General features: G+C 50.3%; 1 protein-coding gene across 3 annotated transcripts in view; it reads right to left on the bottom strand.

The window, feature by feature from the left end:
• LOC144178701 (roundabout homolog 1-like) overlaps nucleotides 1–22,703 on the bottom strand; it is a 200,984-nt gene that overhangs the window by 86,934 nt on the left and 91,347 nt on the right. For all 3 annotated transcript variants that reach the window (XM_077706721.1, XM_077706718.1, XM_077706720.1), the window contains exon 2: nucleotides 4,345–4,656. In XM_077706721.1, coding sequence (XP_077562847.1) covers nucleotides 4,345–4,656 — 312 coding nt within the window. The remainder of the gene's footprint in view (nucleotides 1–4,344; nucleotides 4,657–22,703) is intronic.

Raw genomic sequence — 22,703 nt, 5'->3', positions numbered from 1 at the left:
CTCCTACCCTTCCCTGCCCCTTGTGCAGTGCCGACCAACCCACCATACACCACCTTCTCTGGAACTGTGCCGGACTCTCCGAGGAACGGCGTAGGTGTCTACCTCCTCACGTCACTTCCCTTCAAGAATGGATAACGCCTTCGAGCGACGTGAAAGAAACTTTACTGACCCTGTGGGCATTTGCTGAACGTACAGGTGTAGTGAAAATGACCTAAATCAAGTGGTCCGTGTGCGGGGCGGACATGCTTTGTGATTGAACCCAATCCCCCCGCTGGTTTATTTCCCCTCCTCTTCCTCCCGTTCCCCTGCACGAGGCGTCCGACCTCTCCCTTCTAAATAAATTCATTCATTCATGATACTAAGCGAAAAAAAAAAAAGTGACAGTGCAACGCCGGCACGTGCGGGAGGAAAAGCAAGCACAAGAACAGAACTCCCGCTGGCGCAGTTTTAGGCAGTGGGCGCGCGAGCACTGCGAAGGTGGGAAATTTGAATTGCATTGGGTAGTAGCAGGGAGCGGATAACGGCGCTGCAGACCATTATGGCGAATCACTGCTCTGCACTTCCGACATCTTTCACATTGAGTGTAACGGCTTTAATTTTTTGTTAATCGGCAACCATTCATATAGTATTGTTTTGTGTGTTTAATAGCCATTTCAGCAACACGCAAGTACGCACAGACACAGCAACTGTGAGCAGTCTCTCTTCAGGTATAGATTGTGATGCAGCGAATCCACGATGAGACCCGAGGGAGTGAATGCGGCATAGCCCCCTTCTGCTTCCCATAAGTGCACTTGGAGTTAACGTGTCGACTGTGCGCTAGGACAAAGAGATGACCTACAGTATGCAGTTTTTAAGCTGACGTCTGCCAAAAACATAATCCCCAATGTAGGTTTTATTTCTAGGCGTCCGGACTCGATACCACCCGGCGGTACTTCATCTAGCTTGAAGAGTGGCTTGAGGAGTGCGCTCAGTTATATATATGGGTGTGCTTGTGTACTACACAGAGCAAGTAGTTACTGAGTGCGCATCTTTCATCCGCTGCTGTATCAATGTACTTAATCTAACCCCTTGTGGTTCCTTAGGGCAAGTATTGTACCTTTTGTATACTCCAATGCCTGGAGTAGCCAGCTCCTGTTTGGGTTGGAGCTAAACTCTCCAATAAATAATTATTTCTCTCTCTCATCCCGCTTCCTCACGCGACGACTACAATAAGGAAACGACATCGTCATCCCGTCCCTCGCGCGTGGCGGAGAGGCGGCCATGAAATGCTCAACAAGTGGCACAGTAATCCTTCCAGCATTACAAGAAACTAGAGCCACTAGATCAGCGTAGCTTATTTAGTGGCTCTACAAGCAACTGTACCGCGGCGTCCTCTCGCAGGACACAGGAGGCTGGCTAGGACTGAGGTTTGGGCAAGTTTGTTCATGGTCGTGGGCAAGCAATGCCCTCATACAGGCTGCGTCTGAGTTAGCCAGAATGAAATAAAGAAAAGAAAGAAAGAAGAAATCGCGACCGAGTTTGTTCATTACCTTCCACTAAGAAACTCTATGCCTTCCACACGCGCCCCGCGAAACTTGCAGTTGCTGCTCCTTCCATGCTTACCCTTATCAAGGTGATGCCCTATCTTTTCGTACCTATGACGGGCAAAGCAGTCGCTTTCAATCAGTTTATTTGAGGGCGCTGGTTTATGATGCGCACTGGAGCACCGTTACGTGGTATTTTTCGTATTTCGCTTCGCGGGGTCTTTTTATCAGTCTGAATAAATGAGTACGCAATTAGTTTGTCGCTGAAAATATCGCAGATTGATGCCTCTCGTGGGTACCTACAAGTGTCATATTGACACTTCAATAATTAGAGCAGTACTTCTCAAGTTATTTAAATGATCATAATTATTTATTAATTCTCAAAAACAGGAAAATTACTGGCCGCTACTCCACTTTACTGGGAACATTTTGCGCTAGGGTATGTTCGAGAAACACCATTGCTCTTTTTAAAATTTTGGTGCAAGATAGCTGGGACACCCTGAATACAGTAAAGATTAGTTATAACGAAGTCCTGGGTACAAAAGTTTGCTTCGTTTAAGCTATATCTCGTAAAAACAAGGTAGAATTTGCTCTATGTACACTACAAATGAGGCCTTCGAATACAGCGATTTCGTCATAGCGAGCGTAATGTACCCGTATAGTATACTTTTATTTTGCCAAAACACATACTTAACGTCGGCCCAGTCCTTTCTTTTTATTTATCTCGCGGCTTACCGTTGAAAAAAAAAATCAGCCAGACAAACGAGCCAAAAGCGTAACTGCGATGCCGCTCCTCGCCGCTTTCATGGGAACACTCGATCTCGTCTTCCCCGCACCCTTGGCCGCCACTGAACGGGGCCTCGGACAAGCGCTGCCTACGCCATTTTTTCTGGGGCAATGCCTCGCGGTGTCAGCGCACTCGCATAAAGATAGGAGGGCGGCCGCCGCGGGCCACGCTGTTCCCGACTTTGGCACACCGCGAGACAAGGCGACGCTCGCGTAAGCATGTCCCCGCGTCGTGCGCCACGACGCGGTCACGACCAAGAGAGAGACAGACACCGGGGATTGGGTCGGACAAGACCGGCGGCGGCGGCGGCGGCGGCGGCGGCAGCAGGTCGTCACGGGCGTCGTAAAGAAGAAAGGTCGGAACGACCGTGTATAACACGAGCCGGGCCCAAGTTCAAGCCTCTTTTATGCCCGCCGGTTATCGGAGTCCGCGCATTAACGGCGGCCAGCGCTCGAGCTCTCGCGGTTATCGCCGGCAACGAGACCGAGGTGGAGAGCGACAATCCCTGGTCGTCGTCGGCGGCGGCGGCACAAAACGCGCCTCGAGCTTCGAATGCCGATTATGCGCGCGCGCGCAGCCCCGACCGAGGTCGTGTCGTGCCCGCGGCCGGCCGTAAAAGGCCGCACCGGCCGTACGCGCGACCCCCCGAGTGTGTGTGTTTGAGTCCAGCTCCTTGAGATCTGGCGAGCGCGATTGTAAAAGCCCCGAACGGCGACCGTTTCTTTCCTCTCAGAGCGCTCCCTGTGTTCGTTCTCTTTTTTTATTTTTACTCCCGCTACTCTCGCCGCTGGTGTTTCTTCGTAAAACTAAGAAAAGGCGGGTTGTAAATTGCATCGCTGCGCTTCTGGAGCGCGGAGGGCTTAATTTAATGCGCGCGGGACATCGCGGGATACTTTTACGCTCTCAACAGAAACTGTAACAGCGCCCTGCCTTGCCCGAGTGAACCAATCGCAAAGCCCGGCTTATTTATGCTTCAATTCTAAAGCGGGGTGGTGCGCATGCGTGAACTGCGACGTTGCAGCAACAGGGTCCCTGTGACATCGATGCGCCCTGAACCCTTTTGGCTGCGCCAGGGGTGAGCTTGTGTGGGGTTAATACTTCGCGCTTTGCAGAGCGTACAGGCTGTCACTCGCTTCCTTGTTGTTAACACTTTTGATGACGGTAAATAGCTCTCACCTATTCTGGCTGATCGCCCTTCTCCGGAAAATCCCCCCAATCAGGGCTTGCGAAAAAATCTACCATCCTTTGCTAAAGAATTTTGAGAGAAGCGGGACTTAGTAATCGCATCTGCGAACGGGATCGATACGGGATTTATGAGATAAAGGTATTTTATTTTACTCGTTCATCATGACGGATGCATGTATTGTCTTATCCAGACCGTTCCTTTTCGCGATTTTCAAATGACCGTTTTAGCATAATAGAAGACCTGTTTCACGCATGTAGATTCGTCAAAGCGGGTAATTGTCATGTAGTTTGTTTCAGGATACTTCTGATAATACAAGCTATAGAGGCGTTTTTTTTTATCATGCTCCCTCCGTAGGTGGCCATGCTTCACTGCAGAACAGGTGATGTGGGAAAGCCAGAATACAAAAACCAAACTTAAATCGATACTGTGAAAGTCGGCTTCATCTCTAAACACAAATGCATTGCTGGGGACACATTTTTTAGGAGCATTTCAATCCGTCACATCAAAATTTGAAGGCCCTAGGTGCTTTTTTTATATTTTTACGAGAGCTTTTCGGTCGGCCAACCAGTCTATGGGTTTTTTTTTTACAGGACGCCATCGGTCCCAATAAGAAATCTTTCGCTTTAAAAGCACAAACCGCGTCTCTGAGCCTTCAATACGTCAAGAGTGTCCTATTAAGCTCAGATTTGAACGCCGTTTACAAACTTTCCGATATTACAAAAAAAAAAAAAAAGTTCGATTACTTCAAACTTTCTGTTCGAGTTTGGGGCATCCTAAATTTCACGGACGTTTCCGATACTTCCCGCTGGACTTGCTAAGGAGGCGTACACATGGTTTCTGCCACTCACCGGCGAGCTCTACGCTGGCGTTGCGCGAGCGGGCGGTGCCGAGCGCGTTGGTGGCCGTGCACCAGTAGAGGCCCGTGTCCTGGTCCCGTCGGCTGTGCTGCACTTGCAGGAAGAAGAGCTGTCCGTCGGGCAACACCATGCGCGTGGCCGAGTCGCGCACGGGCCGGCCGTCGTGGAACCAGGCGATGCGCGGCACGGGCTCGCCGTCCGCCCGGCAGCGCAGCGTCACCGGCTCGTGCTTGCGCACCACCACATCGCCCGGCTGCTCCGTGATGCGCGGGGCACGGCCGAGGCCGCCGCCTCCGGACGACGCTACGCAGAGGGGGAAAGGAATACGTTAATTATTTAAACCTGTACCGTTGACATCAAAGATTGAGTGATTGATTGATTGATTGATTGATTGATTGATTGATTGATTGATTGATTGATTGATTGATTGATTGATTGATTGATTGAGTGATTGATTGATTGATTGATTGAAATAACTACGGAAGCGAGCTAGTTGGTTCGAATTAATGGCGGGAAACTGAACTCATGGTGCGCGGGAACGCGACTACTTCGCGTCTCCTTTGTTGTAGTTAATCCACGTAGTGCGCGCACAATTTCCAGCCGCGAGTTAGTTAATTTAAAATCCACTGTTGCGAGAGAAGTTCGCTGTTTAAAACATGTAACATAGCGCGCCAAGCGACGCTATGGACGTGAACTGTTTCAGAGAAGGGTAGTTGCCTTTCGGCCATTCAGTAAATAAAGTAACAGCACACGCATACACACAAAAAAATCACAAGTGACCGTGTCGGTCTTGTCTCCATCTTAAAGGAGCCATGAAGAGAAAACAAAAGTTTGTTTTATTCGAAAGATTAGGTGTTTCATAGTACCCCAAGCGCTTTCCCGGAAGCAAATGATGCTTTATTCACTGAGAAATAAGGCAATTTAAGCCAAAATTTCAAATCTCCCGCTAAAATTGCACATTCCGTGACGTGAACCATGGCGTCATACGAGCCGGTCCATGAAACAGATACTTAGTATGTCGACTCCATATAGCACCCACACGCGGGAGAAGACCGAGACGGCGGCCATTTTCAAAATACTAGTAAAACCTAGTGCACCCACAGCCCTAGTCATGGAATCGCCTGATCCGGTGAACAAAACTCTCGCCGAGGAGCTCGGACTTGCATTTAACAACCTCACACCACTTGAACGCTCAATGCTTCTAAGTGCACGAGCGGCAAGAGTTGTGGGATACGCGGTGGACGGGAAAGCGACCATTCCGCGATAGCCACAACAGACGAACGCCCTGCCGTCGGCACCGCTGCCTCGTCAGCCCCGTCGCGACGGACGAATACAGGCTGGTACATATGCGCCGCATTTTTATTACGGTTAATAATAGTTCAATTTCAGTAGCAGTATCGCTTATGCCAGTTTGCCGGTGTCGTGTATGGAAAGCCGTTCGCGCGAGCTCTCTGCTTCGACCAGAAGATATGAGCGTCAATGCGCGGTGTGTACGGCGTATTTTTCCCCCAAGGTCAGAGCGCTTTGAAGGCGATTTGACGAAGTCGGCGACGAGCGCCAGCATGTCCCAGGAGTGAGCTAACGTAAGGGTCCCTGCCGTAATCACTGCCTCGGAAATGAAGCGAGCACACTCGTACTTCCTTTAGCTCTCTTTCTCCTCCGTTTGCAAAGTTCACAAAACGTAGCCACTTGCTTCGCCGAGGTTCGTCGTTGGGCAGCACATGAAAGGAGATCTCCTCACCGGGGATGTCGCACTCCCTCGACGATTTGCCCGTACTACATGGGCATTTCAAAACGTAGCAACGAAATTTCATTGTAAAGTACTCGAACAAACTGAAGTTTTCAGTGGTTGTAAACTGGAAACGAGCTCCTAACAATAGCAGCAAGCCAACACCATTCCGAAACTGCGACGACTGTCACTATCTCGTCGCTGCTTGCTGTTCCTTACTCCCCTCGTTTCTATTTTTACCTTTGCTGGTTGGCGATATGACGGCCAACCTCCTGTGAAGGGATTACGATACCAAGCAAGGTCGCGGCTGTGCGTGCTGGGACGGTTCGTTGGCCCCGAAGAGCCTCGAACCCGAAAATTCGTCTGCGCGACGGCGAGATGTCGAGCTCGGCCGGCGGTAGTTTCGTACGCATTGGCGCACACGCTTGCGTGTTCGTTCGGAACTTCAACCGTTTACTCCACCGTTCTTTGTCATAAAAAGAATGTGCAGTATGTTTCACGGGCATTTAGCTCGCTATGCAAACTGTAAGCCCTGCCTAACATGCGTTTGCTTTTGCCGGCCTCCGCCAATCGCAGAGCATTGTCGTGTGACATCATAGGTTCTGTTGCGGGAAATGAGCTGGTGGGCCGCATGGTCATTCCCTTTTTTCCTAATTATGTAGCTTATTTGAGCGAAGTTTGCGTTATAAGTGGTGTCGTTATGGTTCTAACGAGGCAATCTTTCGAATGAACCAAACTTGTGTTTTCTCTTCATGGCTCCTTTAATCTCAGTATCCGGGCTTGAGTTAGATATATATTTTATTTTCTGTCTCTCTTTACTCAGCATTACCAATACCCAAACGGCTCTATTTCTGCCACCGACAATGCACCATTCGACTCCACGCCTCGGCGGACATTTTTAAACGAAAGCGAAATGAAAGATATCTCCGGCGCTCCTTAAAGTTTCTTCCCGGCCTTGCCGATGGATGGACTTTAGTGCCCCCTGAAAACCCCGGGTGGGTGAACATGCTGAAGAGCCCTCTCAACCAGCGTTTCTCATACAGCCCAGATGCAGCATTTCAACGCCCAAATCTTCCATGCCATCCGTTCTTTATTGGCTGCATATTGTATTCTACGTCTGGACCGAGCGCGCGCCTAAGAAGCTGCCACTTCTGGCGTGTTTACCTGAGGCCGGCCGCTTCACGCACCGTCCCTTCCAAAACGGCCCCGGGCGTTGGGCGTTGCTTAGCTGAGAAAGTCATAACTCGCCATGTCGCGACGACTGCCGTTCGGAAGTGCGGCAGCAATATACGATAAGACTCCGACGCGTTCCGGCTTTTCGTGTCGACGACTTCGGACGACGCGCACGCACTCGAAAAAAAGGCGTGCCGCGCCGCCTTTATTTTCTTTCGCTCCGATCGCAGGGCCTCTCTGAGAGGAAGTCTGTTTGTTTTTAGAGCGGGCCTTCTTCGAGGTCCCGGGAGGACCGAAAGGTGCCTTCTTGGCGCTTCAGGTCTCGTGTCGGCCGCTGTCGCCGCCGCGCCTAGGAACTCTCTCGACCGACCGTACAGTCGACGTCGTCGTCGAGGGAGTACACAAACGGCACGCAATATCCGGTGGCTTGGGCGGTCCTCAAGCTTTCAAGGGTTCCGGATGTGCCTCGTCGGCAATATCGAAAGCTGCCGCAGGGATTTGATCGACTCCCATCCCCCTCATTTTTTTTTCTGCCTCCAAGGCTTTAATTCTTTCTTCGTTGTCGTGTATGCCCTCTTTTTTTCTAGCGCGCTCGAGTGGTCGATCCTGTTTTTCTTTGAACTGATGGCGACCAGTGCGGGTTCTCGCAAAGAGCTACTACGCAAGACCGTACCGGGGAACACCGCTATCTGCTTGATCGCTGAGAAAACACGCTGCCGGTGATGGTTCGGCAGCAAAGCTGTGCCGGCAGGGTTATGAGATTTCGACATTCCTCCCACAGCCCAGCGTCGAAAGGTGAGTCTTGTAGGGCCGACGAGTGCGCTCGTGTCAATTTAGTGGGTACCCAAAGAAGACGACCACAAAGCGAGATAGGCTTGGGAATATATTCTGTCTGCAGCTTATGCGTGCGCTCTTCGACAAGGTAGCATTAGCAAGCACGCTGTTCATTTTTTTTATGTTCGCTCGTTTCGGAGGCGAAGGGCCTCGCGCAGCTGCGTCCAGCGCGAGCCTGAAGGGGTGTAATATTAGTTAAAGCATTTATTTTGCAGAGAATATGATACCTGGCAGGCTTCAGGTAAAAATGTGTCCGCACGTGTGTGTCAAGGCGTGTCTTTATTATCGTTGTCAACATTGGCCAAATTGTTATGCGATGGCCGGGGTGATCAGCGGGATCACGATGCGAAAGTGGCGGCTGGACAATAGGGCTGAATGACATGTTGCTCATGAGGATGAGTAGCGTCCCGGATCCCTCTCCTCCGCATCAGGGATGGCGATGCGCCATCCGGATGAATGAGCATTGAAATAATGATCCTTCTCCGTCGGAGGAAGGGTGGCGTGCTTTTCCTTATGTCAGTGAGAAACAATATGGGAGGAGGTGAGCGTTTTCGTCGGTTCTTGCCGAATCCCCCCACAGCAGAATTACCTCTGATTTGTTAATTTTTTTTTTCACTGGATATCGAGGTACGCCGACATATGTGGTTCGGGAAGGAATTTGCTCTATTTCTTCAGAAATAACAATAATAAAAACGTTTTCCTGGTCCAGATTTATGCTGCTCGAAAGCAAAACAGCATGCTAGTCAATTTTCCTCGCCTTAAGAGGCAATTAAACTGGAGAAGTTCCCGCTGCACCTCTAGCTAGAGCTGCTGCTCTGAGTGCAGCTTCGACCTGACCTGCCGCGGCAAAGGAGAGTGAAAGGGAGGTGGGGGGGCAGCCGCTTGCGAGGGACGGGAAAGGGGGCCTCTGTCTCTACCACAGCGCCGGTGATATCGAGAACCCCGCGGTCTCCTCTAATAAGGAAACGGACAACTGTCGCCCAACCCTTTGACAAAGCGGAAGAGCAGTGAGGAAGAGGGGGTAGCGGAAACGAGAGCCCGATCCATTTGTGTTCATTTGAGGGTTGGCTTTCCCCGCGTGCCGCGGGCTCCTTTTCCTCGGAAGCAAACAGAGCAGTCAGCCGGCGAGCTCACCCCGGTTTCTCCAGCACGAATTGGGGAGCAAATTCGCCCGAGGCGCTCCTGCCATTGAACCGCACCGCTGAGTGTGCGCATGCGGGGACGCGCGTCAACGGCCGCGGCAACCGGGCCGCTCTTGCAGCGGAGAAAGGCGCTGGCGTGTACAACGACGGCGTACACAGCAGCCGCCCAATTAAGGAGGCCGCGCACGCTTTCTTTGCAGGGAGCAGCGTCTCCGGCGTGCTCTGTTTGGGGAACCAGCTCTCGACTCTTCTCTGTCCCTCGATCCCGCTGGCTGAAGCACTTTGAGAAAAGAGCACGCCCGCAGGTCGACCGCCGTTCGGGGGACATGCGGATGCGTCAGCCCTGCGTGTTTGAGGGCCGAGTAGCTGCCGAATCGAAACCCCGTGCCCCGAGGGCAGGTGCAAGAGACACGGGAACGCGCTTCAGCGGGGACTTCGCAGCGAAACGCTGTGGCTGTAAGGGCCGCGCGGTTTGAATTCAGCGGCGGTATTTTCGTAATTTTCCGTTTTGAGAACGACCGTTTTGCGTCCGTTTTATTGGGACGTACTTTCAGCTGTAGGCGGGCTTTGGGTTGACTTTTGCGCAACTGTTCTTGTAAACACATTTTAAACGACTAAACCTATTTTAAACTATATTTTATCTGGTTATTGTTCCGCTAGTAAACCAGTAACAATGCGAAGAAAAATTGTCTGCTTCAAATCGTCTGCTCCGAGTGGCTCTGAGAAGCCGCGCTCATAGCCCGCCGTGCTCGCATGGCGTCACATCCGGGTGTTCGCTTTTAGCCGATGAGGGCTAGCTGAAAACGGACACTTTTGAAACGGTCACAAAACGGACAACACACGAGAATACCGCCCCAGCTCAGCTCCATCTTCGTATTCTTTAGAAATGCGTTAGAAATGCTGAACTTGCGCATCGGAAAGCCTTCCCAGAAACCGACATTGGCGGAGAGATTCTCGAGTACGCGCTGATTCTGGAATAATTTACGAAGCCAAAAAAGGCGTCTGTTCAGTGTTTTAGGCAATGAAGTGCTGCGGCCTCCACCAGTACGCACATTGCCGTGTACATACGCACATTGCCGTGTAACAAAAAGAAATTATGAAGCGCTTTCCCTGAGTAATTGAACATCTTGAAGTAGCGTAAACCCGACCCGGATAGAAGAATGAAGTAGGCAGATCGCAGCGCAGTCTGCTCTAGTCTTCTTGTATCCGTGTCGAGTTTACGCTACGGCGAAATGCTCCAAAACCAGGCATCTAGCCCAATTGTCGATACTTCTTCACTAGGTAAGCCGTCATTGAGCGGCTAAGTTGATAATGTGATTTACTGGCCCGGCGTTCACGAGCTGTCGCTTCTTGCTTCAGTCTCTCTCGGAGACAGCAAGCCCTAGTTCCGCGCCCGCTATTGCTTCCCTGAATGGCACTGCATTGAAGCAATGGGTGATGACGTCAACGGTAGTGCATCTGCCGTTGTAACCGCAAGTAACTTCCATTTTGGTCACTTCAAAGCTACAAACTTAGAGCTCAGCACCTCATATCTGTACCTGTGGCTATTATCCGGAAATAACACCAAAGGCATCGAGCGCTGAACGATAAAGATGACTAGCGTATGGCACATAAATAATTCGACAAGAATGTAACGCGAAAAAGGACTTGCCGGACTTGAGAAAAAACAGGTAATGCCGACATAACGCCCGTGGATGCCTCGTGCAGCGCGGCATCGATATACTAACACTGAGCTCCAGATCTTTACGTCAGTCACAAGGATAGTAGTTTGATCTTCGTCACGCCCGGGTTTTTATCGTAATTTTTTTCTTTTTTATTTATGTTCCATCAACTCACTTTTTACGCAGCGTTTTTACTACCCCCACAGACCCGCGCCGCGCATAAGACACCCGAAGCAAGCTTCCCTGCAGACACAAACGCATAGTGGTTGAGCTCACCGCACGTTGAGCACTGATTACGAGCAACGGGAGAGACAGACAGGCCAGTCGCCTATTAGCGTTTCCAGCGCTTTTAAAGCAGACACAAATCAAACTGTCACTTCTGGCTCTAGGAATGTAAAATCTTCGTTCAAACAGGGCCATAACTAGCTTTGATCGTTTTATTGCGTCTATGTTTTGTTGCTTGTTCCTATAGAATGCTGCTCATCTGTTGCGACCACGGAAGCTCCATTGCTTGTATTTACGGCGATATTAGGCGCAAAGCAACTTGGTGGCTGGGGATATTGGCGTCTACTGTCGTCATCGTAATCGTCGTCTCATGTAGTCACGGTACTAAAACGCCGGGAAACTTGCTTACGCCTCGCGCTAGGACGTAACGCGTACTAAAAAAACACCGGGACACTCGTTTACCCCTCACGCTAGAGAGCTTCGTGCTTCAAAGACAAGAGACTTTTACAGCAAAGCTGTATACCTCTACCCCCCAACGGTTTCATCTCCGTCGGCAAAAACGCCAAGGCACCAAGAATACACGTATACACTGCATGCTTCGCTCCTCCCCAGGTTTCACGTTGGTGGAGATGGCCCGGGATTTTTTGTTTCTTGTCGTCAACTCCCGACGTAATTCTTGCTAATGTTCACTAACTGATGAGGAAGTTGAGTAGGTTTTAGGATCGCGCAAATACAGTAACTGCCCCCGCTTCTTTGTCCCTTTGTCCCGCACCAACCTTCTCATCGTCCGAAGAGGAAGCAGGTGAAAACAGCCGTCGTTTCCTCCCGCAGCCCTTCGGCGACGAAGAACGCTCTCTACCCCGCATCCTCATCTTATCGAGGCACGAAGCGACAGCGAATAGGCTCTCATACGCAGAAAACGTTGAACCTCCATAAACGCTTTCGAATTCAGAAACAAATCTCGCCGTTGCGTCAGTCGAGGTACAATGTCCAAATGGATTCTCGAAGGCGCTGGATCGCCCGCGACCGCAGCCCTTTGACGCCGGAGGCTTCCTCAAAGAGGGAAGCCAAGGAAACCGCAAGACTGAGTGGGAGGGTTCAGGTAGGGAGAGAGGAAGCCACGTTCGTCACCGGCGTACCTCGCCCTTCCTCGCCGTTTTTGGAGTTGTGATTTTGCGGCGCCTCAAAGTCGTTAGGAGCGCATTTGCCGACAAGGCAGCCGCAGCAGCAGAAGCAGCAGCAGAGAAGCTGTGTCAGTGCCACGCGCCCGCGTGAGAGAGCACAGGGTTTCTCCTCCTCCTTCGTTTCTGGGCGGCCGAAGAGATAGCAGCAGCAGCAGCAGCAGCGCGGCAGATGGCGCGTCCCCGCCAGGTCTTTCTCGCGGCTTAATCCTCCGCGCACGACAGGAAACCGGCCATCGCTCCGGTTCCCTTCTGCGCTCCTGTCTGTCTGTGTGTGTGGGCGCATTTTTCGACGCCTCGTCTTGATAACTGGCTGGGAGCTGAGCCGCTCTCCTTGTGCTCCTCCTGCGAGGCCCGTTCCTCAGATCGTCGCGAACGCCTAATGAGGAGAGGTGTGCGCGCTGTCGACGCAGGACGCGGACAGGAAGGAACCGTGACGTAGTTCCGGGGCCCTAATGGGCTGCTCGTTTTTCTTCCAGTCCCACCGCCCAAAGGCTTTGGGACGATTTGTGAGTTATCGGACAACTGCGGCTCGCGTGCGTAAATACTCCTGAATCTAGTTTGTTGCCTCGTCTTTTTTGTTCTTGTTGTGGTTGTTGTTGAAGAACACGGGAAAAAGAAGGGCTACAAAGCCAATTTGCGGTTGTGGCCACAATGGTAGGAATTTAGACGAATGTCTGCGTAAGAGTGCGTTGCTAAAATGTAACACGTGGATTTTCAAATAATTGTGCCGGCTCCGGATAAGAGGCCGGCGCCGCATTGTCTGTATACGAGATCTTTCACGTTGCACTACAAGATTTGCACTAATAGAGAGCCGCAGCCCCTTCGTGTTAGTGCTAAGGATGCATGCGAGATAAAATCCGAACGCGGTCATGCATGGAAAAATTACGTAGAAAACGGAACTGGAACGGCAAAACGCAAATATACGCTGTTGGAGATTGTGGATGGGTGACGAAACTAAAAACGTGTGAGTTGGGAACCTTCCGCGTCAAACCAGCTAGAGCTCCCCTTCAAGCAACAACTGCTTTGTTCTCAGTTGTCTCTCGCTCACTGAATGCCCGGGAAGGCTACACTGCCAACAACGAACTATAAGCGAAAAGTAAAAAAAAAGAAAAAAAGAAAGACAATTATTGATCACAAGAAACGGCCAGTAACTAATAAAACATGAGGAAGAGAGGCGAGATAATGACGCCGCGTAGCTTCAATTAGGAGGCGACACTCAAAAACACTGCCTCAACCCAACCCACTTAGGCAGCGGCACTGTATACGCCCACCGCCACATTCTGGAAGCCGAAAAAAAAAAAAATCGGGCAACGACTAGGGCAATCTCCGCAGTTAGGACGACGTGCGAGCCCGCATTTGTGTACAAGGTATAAGCAGGAAAGATTCGCGGAAGACGAACGTGCCCGTTAGCGATTCAGCGCAGGGGGTCTCGACTGGCGGTCACGCGTTCAAATGACACCTCTACAACGTCGCGGAGGCCCATTTCGACGTGATTACAGCGACGCTTTTACGGTCGCGCCTTGCGGGCTACGCGCGTGAGGACCGTATGTGCGGTCGTATAACATGTTCAACATGTACCTAATTGCCGCCACGTTATGCGGGCGGTATCAAGAGCGGTGTAGCGTTTGACGATGCGGACGTGCGCGCGCTATATACGGCCGAACTCAATTAACCGCCTACGCTATACACACCTTGGCGAATCGGCTTCGCACGCCAGGCGCCATTAGTCACGCGTCGCGTGCTGCTCTGCGTCGCTTTCTTCAGCCCGCCTCGAGTTTATTTTCGGAACGAAACGATTAGATTCCCATTTTCCAAACTTCCATCTTAAGTGCGCGGCAAGACTAACGCACGGAACTTCACAGTGCAGCCGTATAGTGTCGGAATTATATATTGCTTCTAAGCATGCACCAGTGCAGCGCCCACGGATATCGTTATATATGCCTCACTCTTATAACTATAATTGCCCCTTTTAGTAGTACGTGCAGAAAGAAAACGTCCTTGTGTCGAAATTTCGGTGCTCGTCTTTTTTAAAGACCCCCGCGCCGTCCAATTAAAATATCTAGCCCTTTACTACGGCGCGCTTCATATCCCGCATGTACTTTCGGCGCGTGATAAAGCCCACACTTGACTTTTTTTACCCCACTACGTTCACCGAATGCTCGGAACATGAGGCGACTGGCTTGGGAAAATTTATAATTGTAATTGCTGAAGTTACGGCACATTTTTAGACTGCAAAATCGAAGGCTATAGGTGCAACACCGCCCCCGCCCCTCTCTCTCTCTCTCTCTTTTTTTTTTTAAATATCGACGTATTTCAATTGTCCCATACAATAGCTCATATGCGTACTACAGTAACCTCGCGATAATTCAAACTCGACGGGACCCCAGGATTTTTTTCGAATTATCCGAGGTCTGAATTCCCTGAAGTCCTCATAAATATGACACGGAGCAACATACCAACTTGTGCTGTCATGAAACATTCACATATATTTAGTAATACAACATTTACACGCAATACTGAAGTGTTACTCACACTTTAAAAAATCACACAATGGGTGACTGCTTTGACTTTGCATGGGAGTTTAAAACAAAAGTTTTTTTTTCTTTCTTTTTTAACCACGCGGTTCTTTGCGCGAAATCTTGTTTTGATACGTGTAGGTAGGTAATCGACGTTATTTGTGGTTGTTAGTGATATAAGGATGCAAATGTGCAGGTAGAAGCGGCAAATGTAGCAGATATTATCCGGCAAGGACAACAAAAAGTACAAATTAACCAAATTTCGTAATGAAGCAGTTTGAACTAGGCGGATGTAAAATACATTGAAATTTTGAAATTTGTTTAGATTAACCGAAAGTTTGAATTATCCGAGTTTGAACTATCACGAGTCTACTGTATATGCATTGCCAATTACATAATACAGTTATAGCCGATATTGTAGTAAAGAGCACGGGACATACGCTGTCAGTTACAATGGCAATATATAGCGGGCAACTTATTCGCAAACTTATTTATGTGCTTTTTGGAAAATGGAATAGATTTAGATCATTACTGCCTGGTATTTTAAACACTAGCATGCAGCATCAAATCAGAAACTACAGAGAGATATATTACAAGTTTTATCGAGTTAGCCTACCGGCCGTTAAAGTTCGTTGTGCGGATTGCGTCCGCCTGCAAGGATCATCATTTACTCCAAAGGATCGAATTCGCGGTTTGGAAAAGCTGCCGCAGCTTTTTAGTCACACACCTGTTATAGAATAGAGTCAGTCAGTGTTCGTGATAAACAACGTACGTAGTGGTAAACTAACGAATCCGCTTTTTCCTTTATATTTTTTTTACCGTGTTAACGGCACGCATATAAGGAGTCGCGGGGAGTTTCCGGAGCACACAATGAAAACAACGCAACTTACTCAGCATGCGCTGTTGGGACGGGTGCCAACAACAGCTGTGACTCGGCTGGAGATTGTTGCAACAATCGGGAGGCAATCGCTTCCGATCGTTGCACCGACTCTTTTGCAACAAGGTCGCAACCCTGCGGAGTAGCCACTCGCTCCCACTGTTCATAAAGCTATGTACAGCGAGTCCCAGCGTAAACACCCGCTCGCCGACAAATAGCCTCTGTTCCGCGTCGGGTCAAAGAGGCCGCCATCGACGCCGTTTATAGACGCATTGGATCTTTGTGGCTTCCATGTACGAACAGTGTCGGTGAGCTGTGTTGGCAAAGCAAAGTGCAGGCCGCATCAGCGGAAGCGCTTGTCGGCCGTTCTTTTCCAAGAAGCAGCCATAGGCAACAGCGGTGGCTCCCATCCGGCGGCGTCGTCGGGCAGCGGTAATTACGGGACCGATACGCCGACGCCGGGCCGGAGGAGGGCGGGGGAGGCCGGGACTACGCGCGGCGCGGGAGGCGGACAACGGGGCGCTTTGTTTTCGGACAGACCGCCCTTCCCATCTGCCGCCGCTCGCTTGCATCGCCGGCTGCTCCTGCAGACAGTGCTTCATCGGAAAGCCGCCCTCCCGGGCCGCTTACTGGAAACCGTCATCAGCAACGTGCGGTTCTGTTCCAGTCTGACGAACGACGGCGCATCGCGAGGACCGTCTCTGCCTCGGATGTTCTTCCGCCCGCGCTGAACAAACTTGTTATACTATATACACGAAGCCATATTTCGCCAGTTAAAAATGCGCAGCGGGTGATTGCATAGTTCCTCGGAGAACCCGACAATAAAGCTGCCAAATAAAGTTTCGCGGCGTGCAAAAGTAATTTTGCGCAATAACTCTTTCCACTAGACGAAGTGATACAGTTTCGCATAATGTGCGCGTGTGAAATATTCTGCGACCGCTATAAATGGCTCAGAAGCGGCGCGCGAAATATCGCGTCACGTACCCTACATGTGTCGCCTGGGTATCGCCACAGCTGTGGGGAGTTCTCGAAGGAAAGTATTATATAGAAACGGAATGCATGTGCATCGCGTCTTCAGAACTTCGCGGGAAACGTGCTAGGCGTGTCTCGGCCGCTCACAATGCATCTCTATGTATTCGAGTAGACCGGCGCGGATCGTGGCGTGCGTTTTTCTCGTGTTCACTTCATACTGTGGTGACAAGCCATGTGGGAAAAGCAGCCTCCTCCCTTTGCCGCGAGTCGTCCGTTTTCCTCCAAGACAAAATCTCTCTCTCTCTCTCTCTCTCTCTCTCTCTCTCTCTCTCTCTCTCTCTCTCTCTCTCTCTCTCTCTCTCTCTCTCTCTCTCTCTCTCTCTCTCTCTCTCTCTCTCTCTCTCTCTCTCTCTCTCTCTCAATATTCGCATAGACTGCATTCCGATTATCATAGAGCTCGAACAAGGACATGGCCTAGAGCAGTACTGCGCAAACACCTCTTCAACGAACGAAGAACCTCGTGTAGTTTTCATAGCCTTTGTGTCGCTTCCCGCAGTTATACTGTACCCACACCCGCATCCCGTAAGACCACGACAGTCATGCCGGGCTCAGGGTCTGCTCTCTTTCCTGCGTACAGGCCCGCGATGCTCAACACTTTCCTTTTCTCATTCCGTCATCCCTGTCCATTGTTTCGGCCTGGATGGCTTCCAGTCTCTGACTCCTTCAGTAGAGAAAGCATCCGGGTCTGTGCGCGTGAGGTGCGAAGCGAGAGGGCAAGGAAAAGGAGGAGGAGGAGGAGGAGGAGGAGGAGAACCGTTACACCGCACTGTTTTGGGAAACGAGCAGCAGCAGCAGCGGGCCGGGGCATGCCGGAAAGCGACGGACAGTAATGGCCAACTTCCGGCCCGCGCGGCGCCTTGCAACGTGTTCGCTGGCGCGTGCCTGGCGCCCGCTCCGCCGCTGGTGTGACTAGTTGGCTGGGCGGTGGGGAGGGGCTTCCCTATTTCCCTTCCTAATTTTAGCTCTTTCGCGCCGTTTGTTTTTCTTGACTCTCGCTGATTGACCACCCCGTTGCCCGTTAGGCCTGTTCCTGGATGCCGAAAGCGAGGGGAAACGGGGGGGAGGGATTCCCCCCCGCCCCGTATACATCGGGCACGACGGAGCGCCCCCATTCACGTTCCCTGGAGTTCATTTTGTACGACGCACTCATCATAACACGCGAAGCAGGGTTGCTTTCTGTCCCCCCGGTGTTTTTTTTTATCGTTTTATCTTGTTTCTTGTGCTTGTGAATGGAAGCTTTTCTTTTGCTAGCCATTGAGACCGTTTAGTCCAGTTGCTGGTAAACGTAGGTTGGCGTCACTTCGCGGTAACGAAGTCGTAATTGAGTAATTGCACTGAAAAGTCGCCCTCTTTAAGATTTCATTTGTTTGTGAGGTACTTTAACCGGATATTCCCGCTGTGAGCAAGCACACACAACCCACAATCACCAAGAGTGACTGCCAGCCACAGTGGAGATCACAAGAACTGATACATCCATCGTGCCCTCAGCGAAACGAGCACTCAGGAACTTCCTGCATTTTTTTCCCTTTTCCCTTCCACTCACCCTCAATCCCACTTCCTTGTGGGGACCATTGGTCTCCGTTATTCAATAAAAAGTCTTGCTGCAGCCGTCCGACTCTTATTTGTAGCTTAGAGTTGCCCAAAAAAAATGAGGAAGAAACTAGAAGATTGCGACCAATAACGCTCAATCTCGCACACACGGCAGGTGATAGCGGTGCAATGGCTTGTTGAACTTCCATCTTAAACTGACTACAACGCCACACGCGGCACGTTATGCCAAGTGTTCAACTTGCGGCGCTGCCGAAAGTTGAACATTTCTCTCAGTTGTTTTTAAGTTAAACATCAGTTGAACATCTCTCAGTTGTTTCTAAGGATGTGCTTCGTCGACCCCTTGGACATTCTGCTTAGCGCTTCATTCCAAAATGCCAAGCAGTCCCAGAGTGTCTGTATCCTACTCGCCTTCCTTTCAGCGGCGCAGCTTCGATGCCAGCGATCTCGCGGAGACAGTTGAATGCATCCTTTCCCACAGTGCAGAGGCACGGCAGTCTTTCCCACGCCTTTTTGACACGTCTTCCGAAGCCGTAGTCCGTCGATCTTGTCCTCTCTAGGCGGGTGATACATATTTGGGCAATCCTGGCTTCACGGTACTGCGGGGTCTTGTCGCAGAGTCAGATCATAGCGGCCCTCCACAATGGAGAGGCTGCCCGAGCTTCTTAATGAAAGCCGACCGCAGAGGCAGCGAGGGCCAAGGGCGCCGAGACGCGAACGTGAGACGACGGGAGAGGGAAGTGCAGAGCGGTGTACACGCGAGTGTAATTAGAGGAATGGAAATGAGACCGGGGGGTGCTCCGGGGCTGATTACAATCATTTCGGGACCCCCTCTAACTGTCTGATGGATGAGGGCGCTGAATTGAAAGTGAAGCGGGAAGTTCGTCGGCCGACGCTATCCCCGCTCGCAAGGCGTGCGGCTTCGCGCTGCGCTGGGTGGCCCCGGGTCGGGTGTTGCCGAAGAACCGTCGTGGAAACGCTCAGAAGCGGGGCCTTGCGCCTTCTTGCCCGCCGCCCTCCGCCTGTATACGGCCATTTAGTGCCCTTCGAGGAAGGTAATTCCCGTCTGCGAGAACCGGCGGCCGATGCTACTCGCGAGAAGCTGAAGCGGGTATTTCCGGCGGTACCGCATTTGTGCAGATGTAACGAGATCTTTTTCTTACCTTACGTCTTCGAACTTCCCGCTTTGCCTAGTGCTGCATTCGGCAAAAAAAGCGAGTGGGCATTTTTTTTTTTCTATTTTTACTGTTCGCCTCGTGTCAAGCTCCACCACTAAACAACAAAGCGCCGCGGAAAGCCAATCTTGCAGTACTGTTTCGAGGAATAAATTCACGTGTACAAGAATAACAGCGCGACTTTTCGAGAAAGCGGTGAGGCTATGTGACAACTATAGGGTGACGGAATAAAATTTGGGTGGCGGGCCAGAACACAACTAAATAAAAATGAAACGAGACAGCGGAGTTGACAAAGTCCAACTGCTCTTTCTGTAGCGCATGTTGGCTTTCAGAAAACGCATGTTAGACTGTGCTCGAAATTACCCTACGAAGTTACCCTACAATTCAGCAGTATTAGTTGTATGCTTTTGTGTTTTTCTGGGGTCCCGATAAATGGAAATACTGCTTTTAAGGTGCAGGCAGAAATAAGGCAGTGGGAACTTTCGCTATCAGTCCATCGTCGTAAAAATAACATAACTCCCCACCTTTGATTACTTGTACGCGAGATAAGTGTATCAAGCTCTAAAAACCCACCAAGTACCCCTAACCAAGTAAATTCAGTGTTAGTTAAAGTAGTTTAATGAAGTATTCGAGCACTCGATCCATCGCGCAAACCACGGCCTTAAAATACCGCCATAACTTCGCCACCGTACAAAAAATAACCCGCAAAGCAAAGACAGAGTCTGTAAATATTTTACAGGCACATTGTAAGCCTTTTACCCACCCTCAATTAGTAGAGCAGCTCAATTTCTTATCCTTGTCCTTCGCCGTAGCTGGTGTTGCCTAAAAATCTGCCAAAAGCCCACTCAGGTAAAGCCCACTCAGCTAAACGCTTTTAATGTACAGCAGTCTGGCTTCCTCGTTATGCCTGTGCTACATGGTATCTTCAATTGACAACTGGACTCTCTCCCACAACTGCTCCCAATGTATTTGCAATGGGGCACTCGATAGACAATTGGTTCAACGGCCTTCCGAAGGCCTTTGAAACGACCGTGTAGCACAGGTATTAATCAGCCTAACAGACCTAAAGTTGTTTTGCTTCTCTAAAGGCGTCATGGCAAAGTACAATGATTTGTTTAAATTCATTTCCTCATAAGCTTTTTCAGTCGCAATCAGTTTTGTGAGCATTTAAAAGGCCTTGTATAGACCCATAATTAGATTTGAAATCCGCATCGCAATTAGATGCAAAGAGATGCTTGCTACCGAGGGGTAAAGAGCAATAGAGTGAAACTCCAATTAGTAGACTTTCCAAGTTAGGATTGACCCTACCTGCTCGGGACACTCATCGCCTCGGTCGAAGTTGCAACACCTATAATTTCCGATACTTAGCTTACTCCAGGATGCAGTTCTGGACTAGTGCTGTTGAACCTTACGGAAAGGAATCGAGACGACCTAGAATTCAATGAACGTACATTACTTAGTCCACAAAAATAATAAGGCCAGCCCATAGCCATACTCACGCGAGACCAGCCCGCTAAAACAAGAAGCAATTTTCATTCCGGGCCTTCGAATTTGTTGTTTTACTTTTTTTTCCCCATCGTGGTTCGATTTAGATGGCGGAGCGCAAGAAGATGGGAACACACGACAGTGTCACAGAGGTTTAGCATGGGCCACGTCGCTGTCTTGGTCCCCTTCTTTTGTATCGCTTTTTTAATTCCTTTTTTCCCCCTTCTCCTCTTCTCTCTTTTATTTCGGCAACCGCACGCGCTGTAATTTCCTTGCCAGACTCTTGCCGGCGTGGCCGCAACCTCCACTTAGCCCTGATAGGCAATTACGAGTTATTAATGACGATAATGCTGCGATAGCGAGTAGCGAAATGCGGCTAAGTCTAGCTGCTTTGCTCTGGAACGCGTCCTCGAAGGCACGGACAAAATGTCTGCGATCGATGCACGCGGAAAACTGGAGGTCATAATAATGATAAGAAAGAAAGGCTTAGCGGAAAAAATGTTCTCCCCGCGTCGACGGTGCTGATACGCGTGCCTTCCTCGACCGCATGCACGCACAAATAAATTGCGGCCGAAGTCACCGGCGACATATATACCCGTTCATTTTCTCGGCCCCAGGAGATTGGAAAAGTGCGCTGTACGCTGCCTTTTTTGGTACAGAAAACTATTTGTCTTCTACAAGCCACCCTCGGGGTCACGGCTTAGGGTGTATATAGACTATTGCGATCTAGTAGTCGAGGCCCCGTTCACACCTGTGAGGACATCATTTTTCAGGGTGACGATAGGCGTATCACCTAGCACGCGAGCGGGTCGACCCAGCCCGGTGCTGTTGTCGATAATACGACTAATTAATGAGGTCAGTGAGCGGTATGAAGCCGGGCACGCGTGTATACTACCTGCGAGGAAAGGTTTATTTGTTTATTTATTTATAATACACCCAGAAACATTATAGAGGGGAGTGGGTCATAATATTTACAGAACAAATACAGGACAGCGCAGGAAGAAAACGACCACAACAAAACAAAAGTAGTACAACTGTTTGCCGTCATACAACGTTAGCTAGTGCACTTTTATTAAGATGCTTGTGGTCCTAAATTGTAGCATTTGGTAGTTTTGCAGATGGGTAACGGGGGTTCATCGCGATTACGCCAAACCCGCTTCGTTCTTGTCAGCCCTGAGCGCACCCTCGAAGCCTCGCTCCAAAACAAATAAACCAACAGAAACGCAGCCCGACAGCCCGTCGTTATTTCTCCGAAGCGACATGATGAACTGGTCGTCTTGTTTTTGAGTGATACGACCGACAGATTCCTAATGCTCGCGCATTAGTCACGCAGACGTGGTGGCCGAAAATAACGTATCTCCCTTTCCTGCACAGCGCTCCAATTACGCGCACCTCAATTGGCAGGAAGGAATAAGTAAGGAGGGAAGAAAAAAAAGTAAAGAACGAGAGGCAAACCAAGGGAGGTGGGGGGTAAGCGTTAGTTCCTACCAAGGGAGGTACGAAAGAGCGTCGGGCCAATAGATGAGGACGCGTTGCGTGAGAAGGGGGGGAAAGCAAACGACTAGAAAAATAAGAGCAAATAATCAGAACAAAACTTGCCGCAACAGTTAACGACGGAGCGTAGGCAAGGCAGGGCGTGAGGTTTTCGTGTAAACCGCCGTGGGACCACACACTACGCTCCTCGAGGCGCGTTTCTGTCGGCGCCACGCAGCCGAAGGAGAGCCCGTCATCATCATCCTCCCGGCAAAAAAAAAAAAAAAAAGGACACG

The sequence above is a fragment of the Haemaphysalis longicornis genome, unplaced genomic scaffold (genome assembly GCF_048455015.1).
Source record: "Haemaphysalis longicornis isolate Haplotype H1 unplaced genomic scaffold, Haemaphysalis longicornis Haplotype H1 scaffold_4, whole genome shotgun sequence".
Classification (NCBI taxonomy): Eukaryota; Metazoa; Arthropoda; class Arachnida; order Ixodida; family Ixodidae; genus Haemaphysalis; species Haemaphysalis longicornis.
This window is presented reverse-complemented; position numbering and strand designations above follow the sequence as displayed.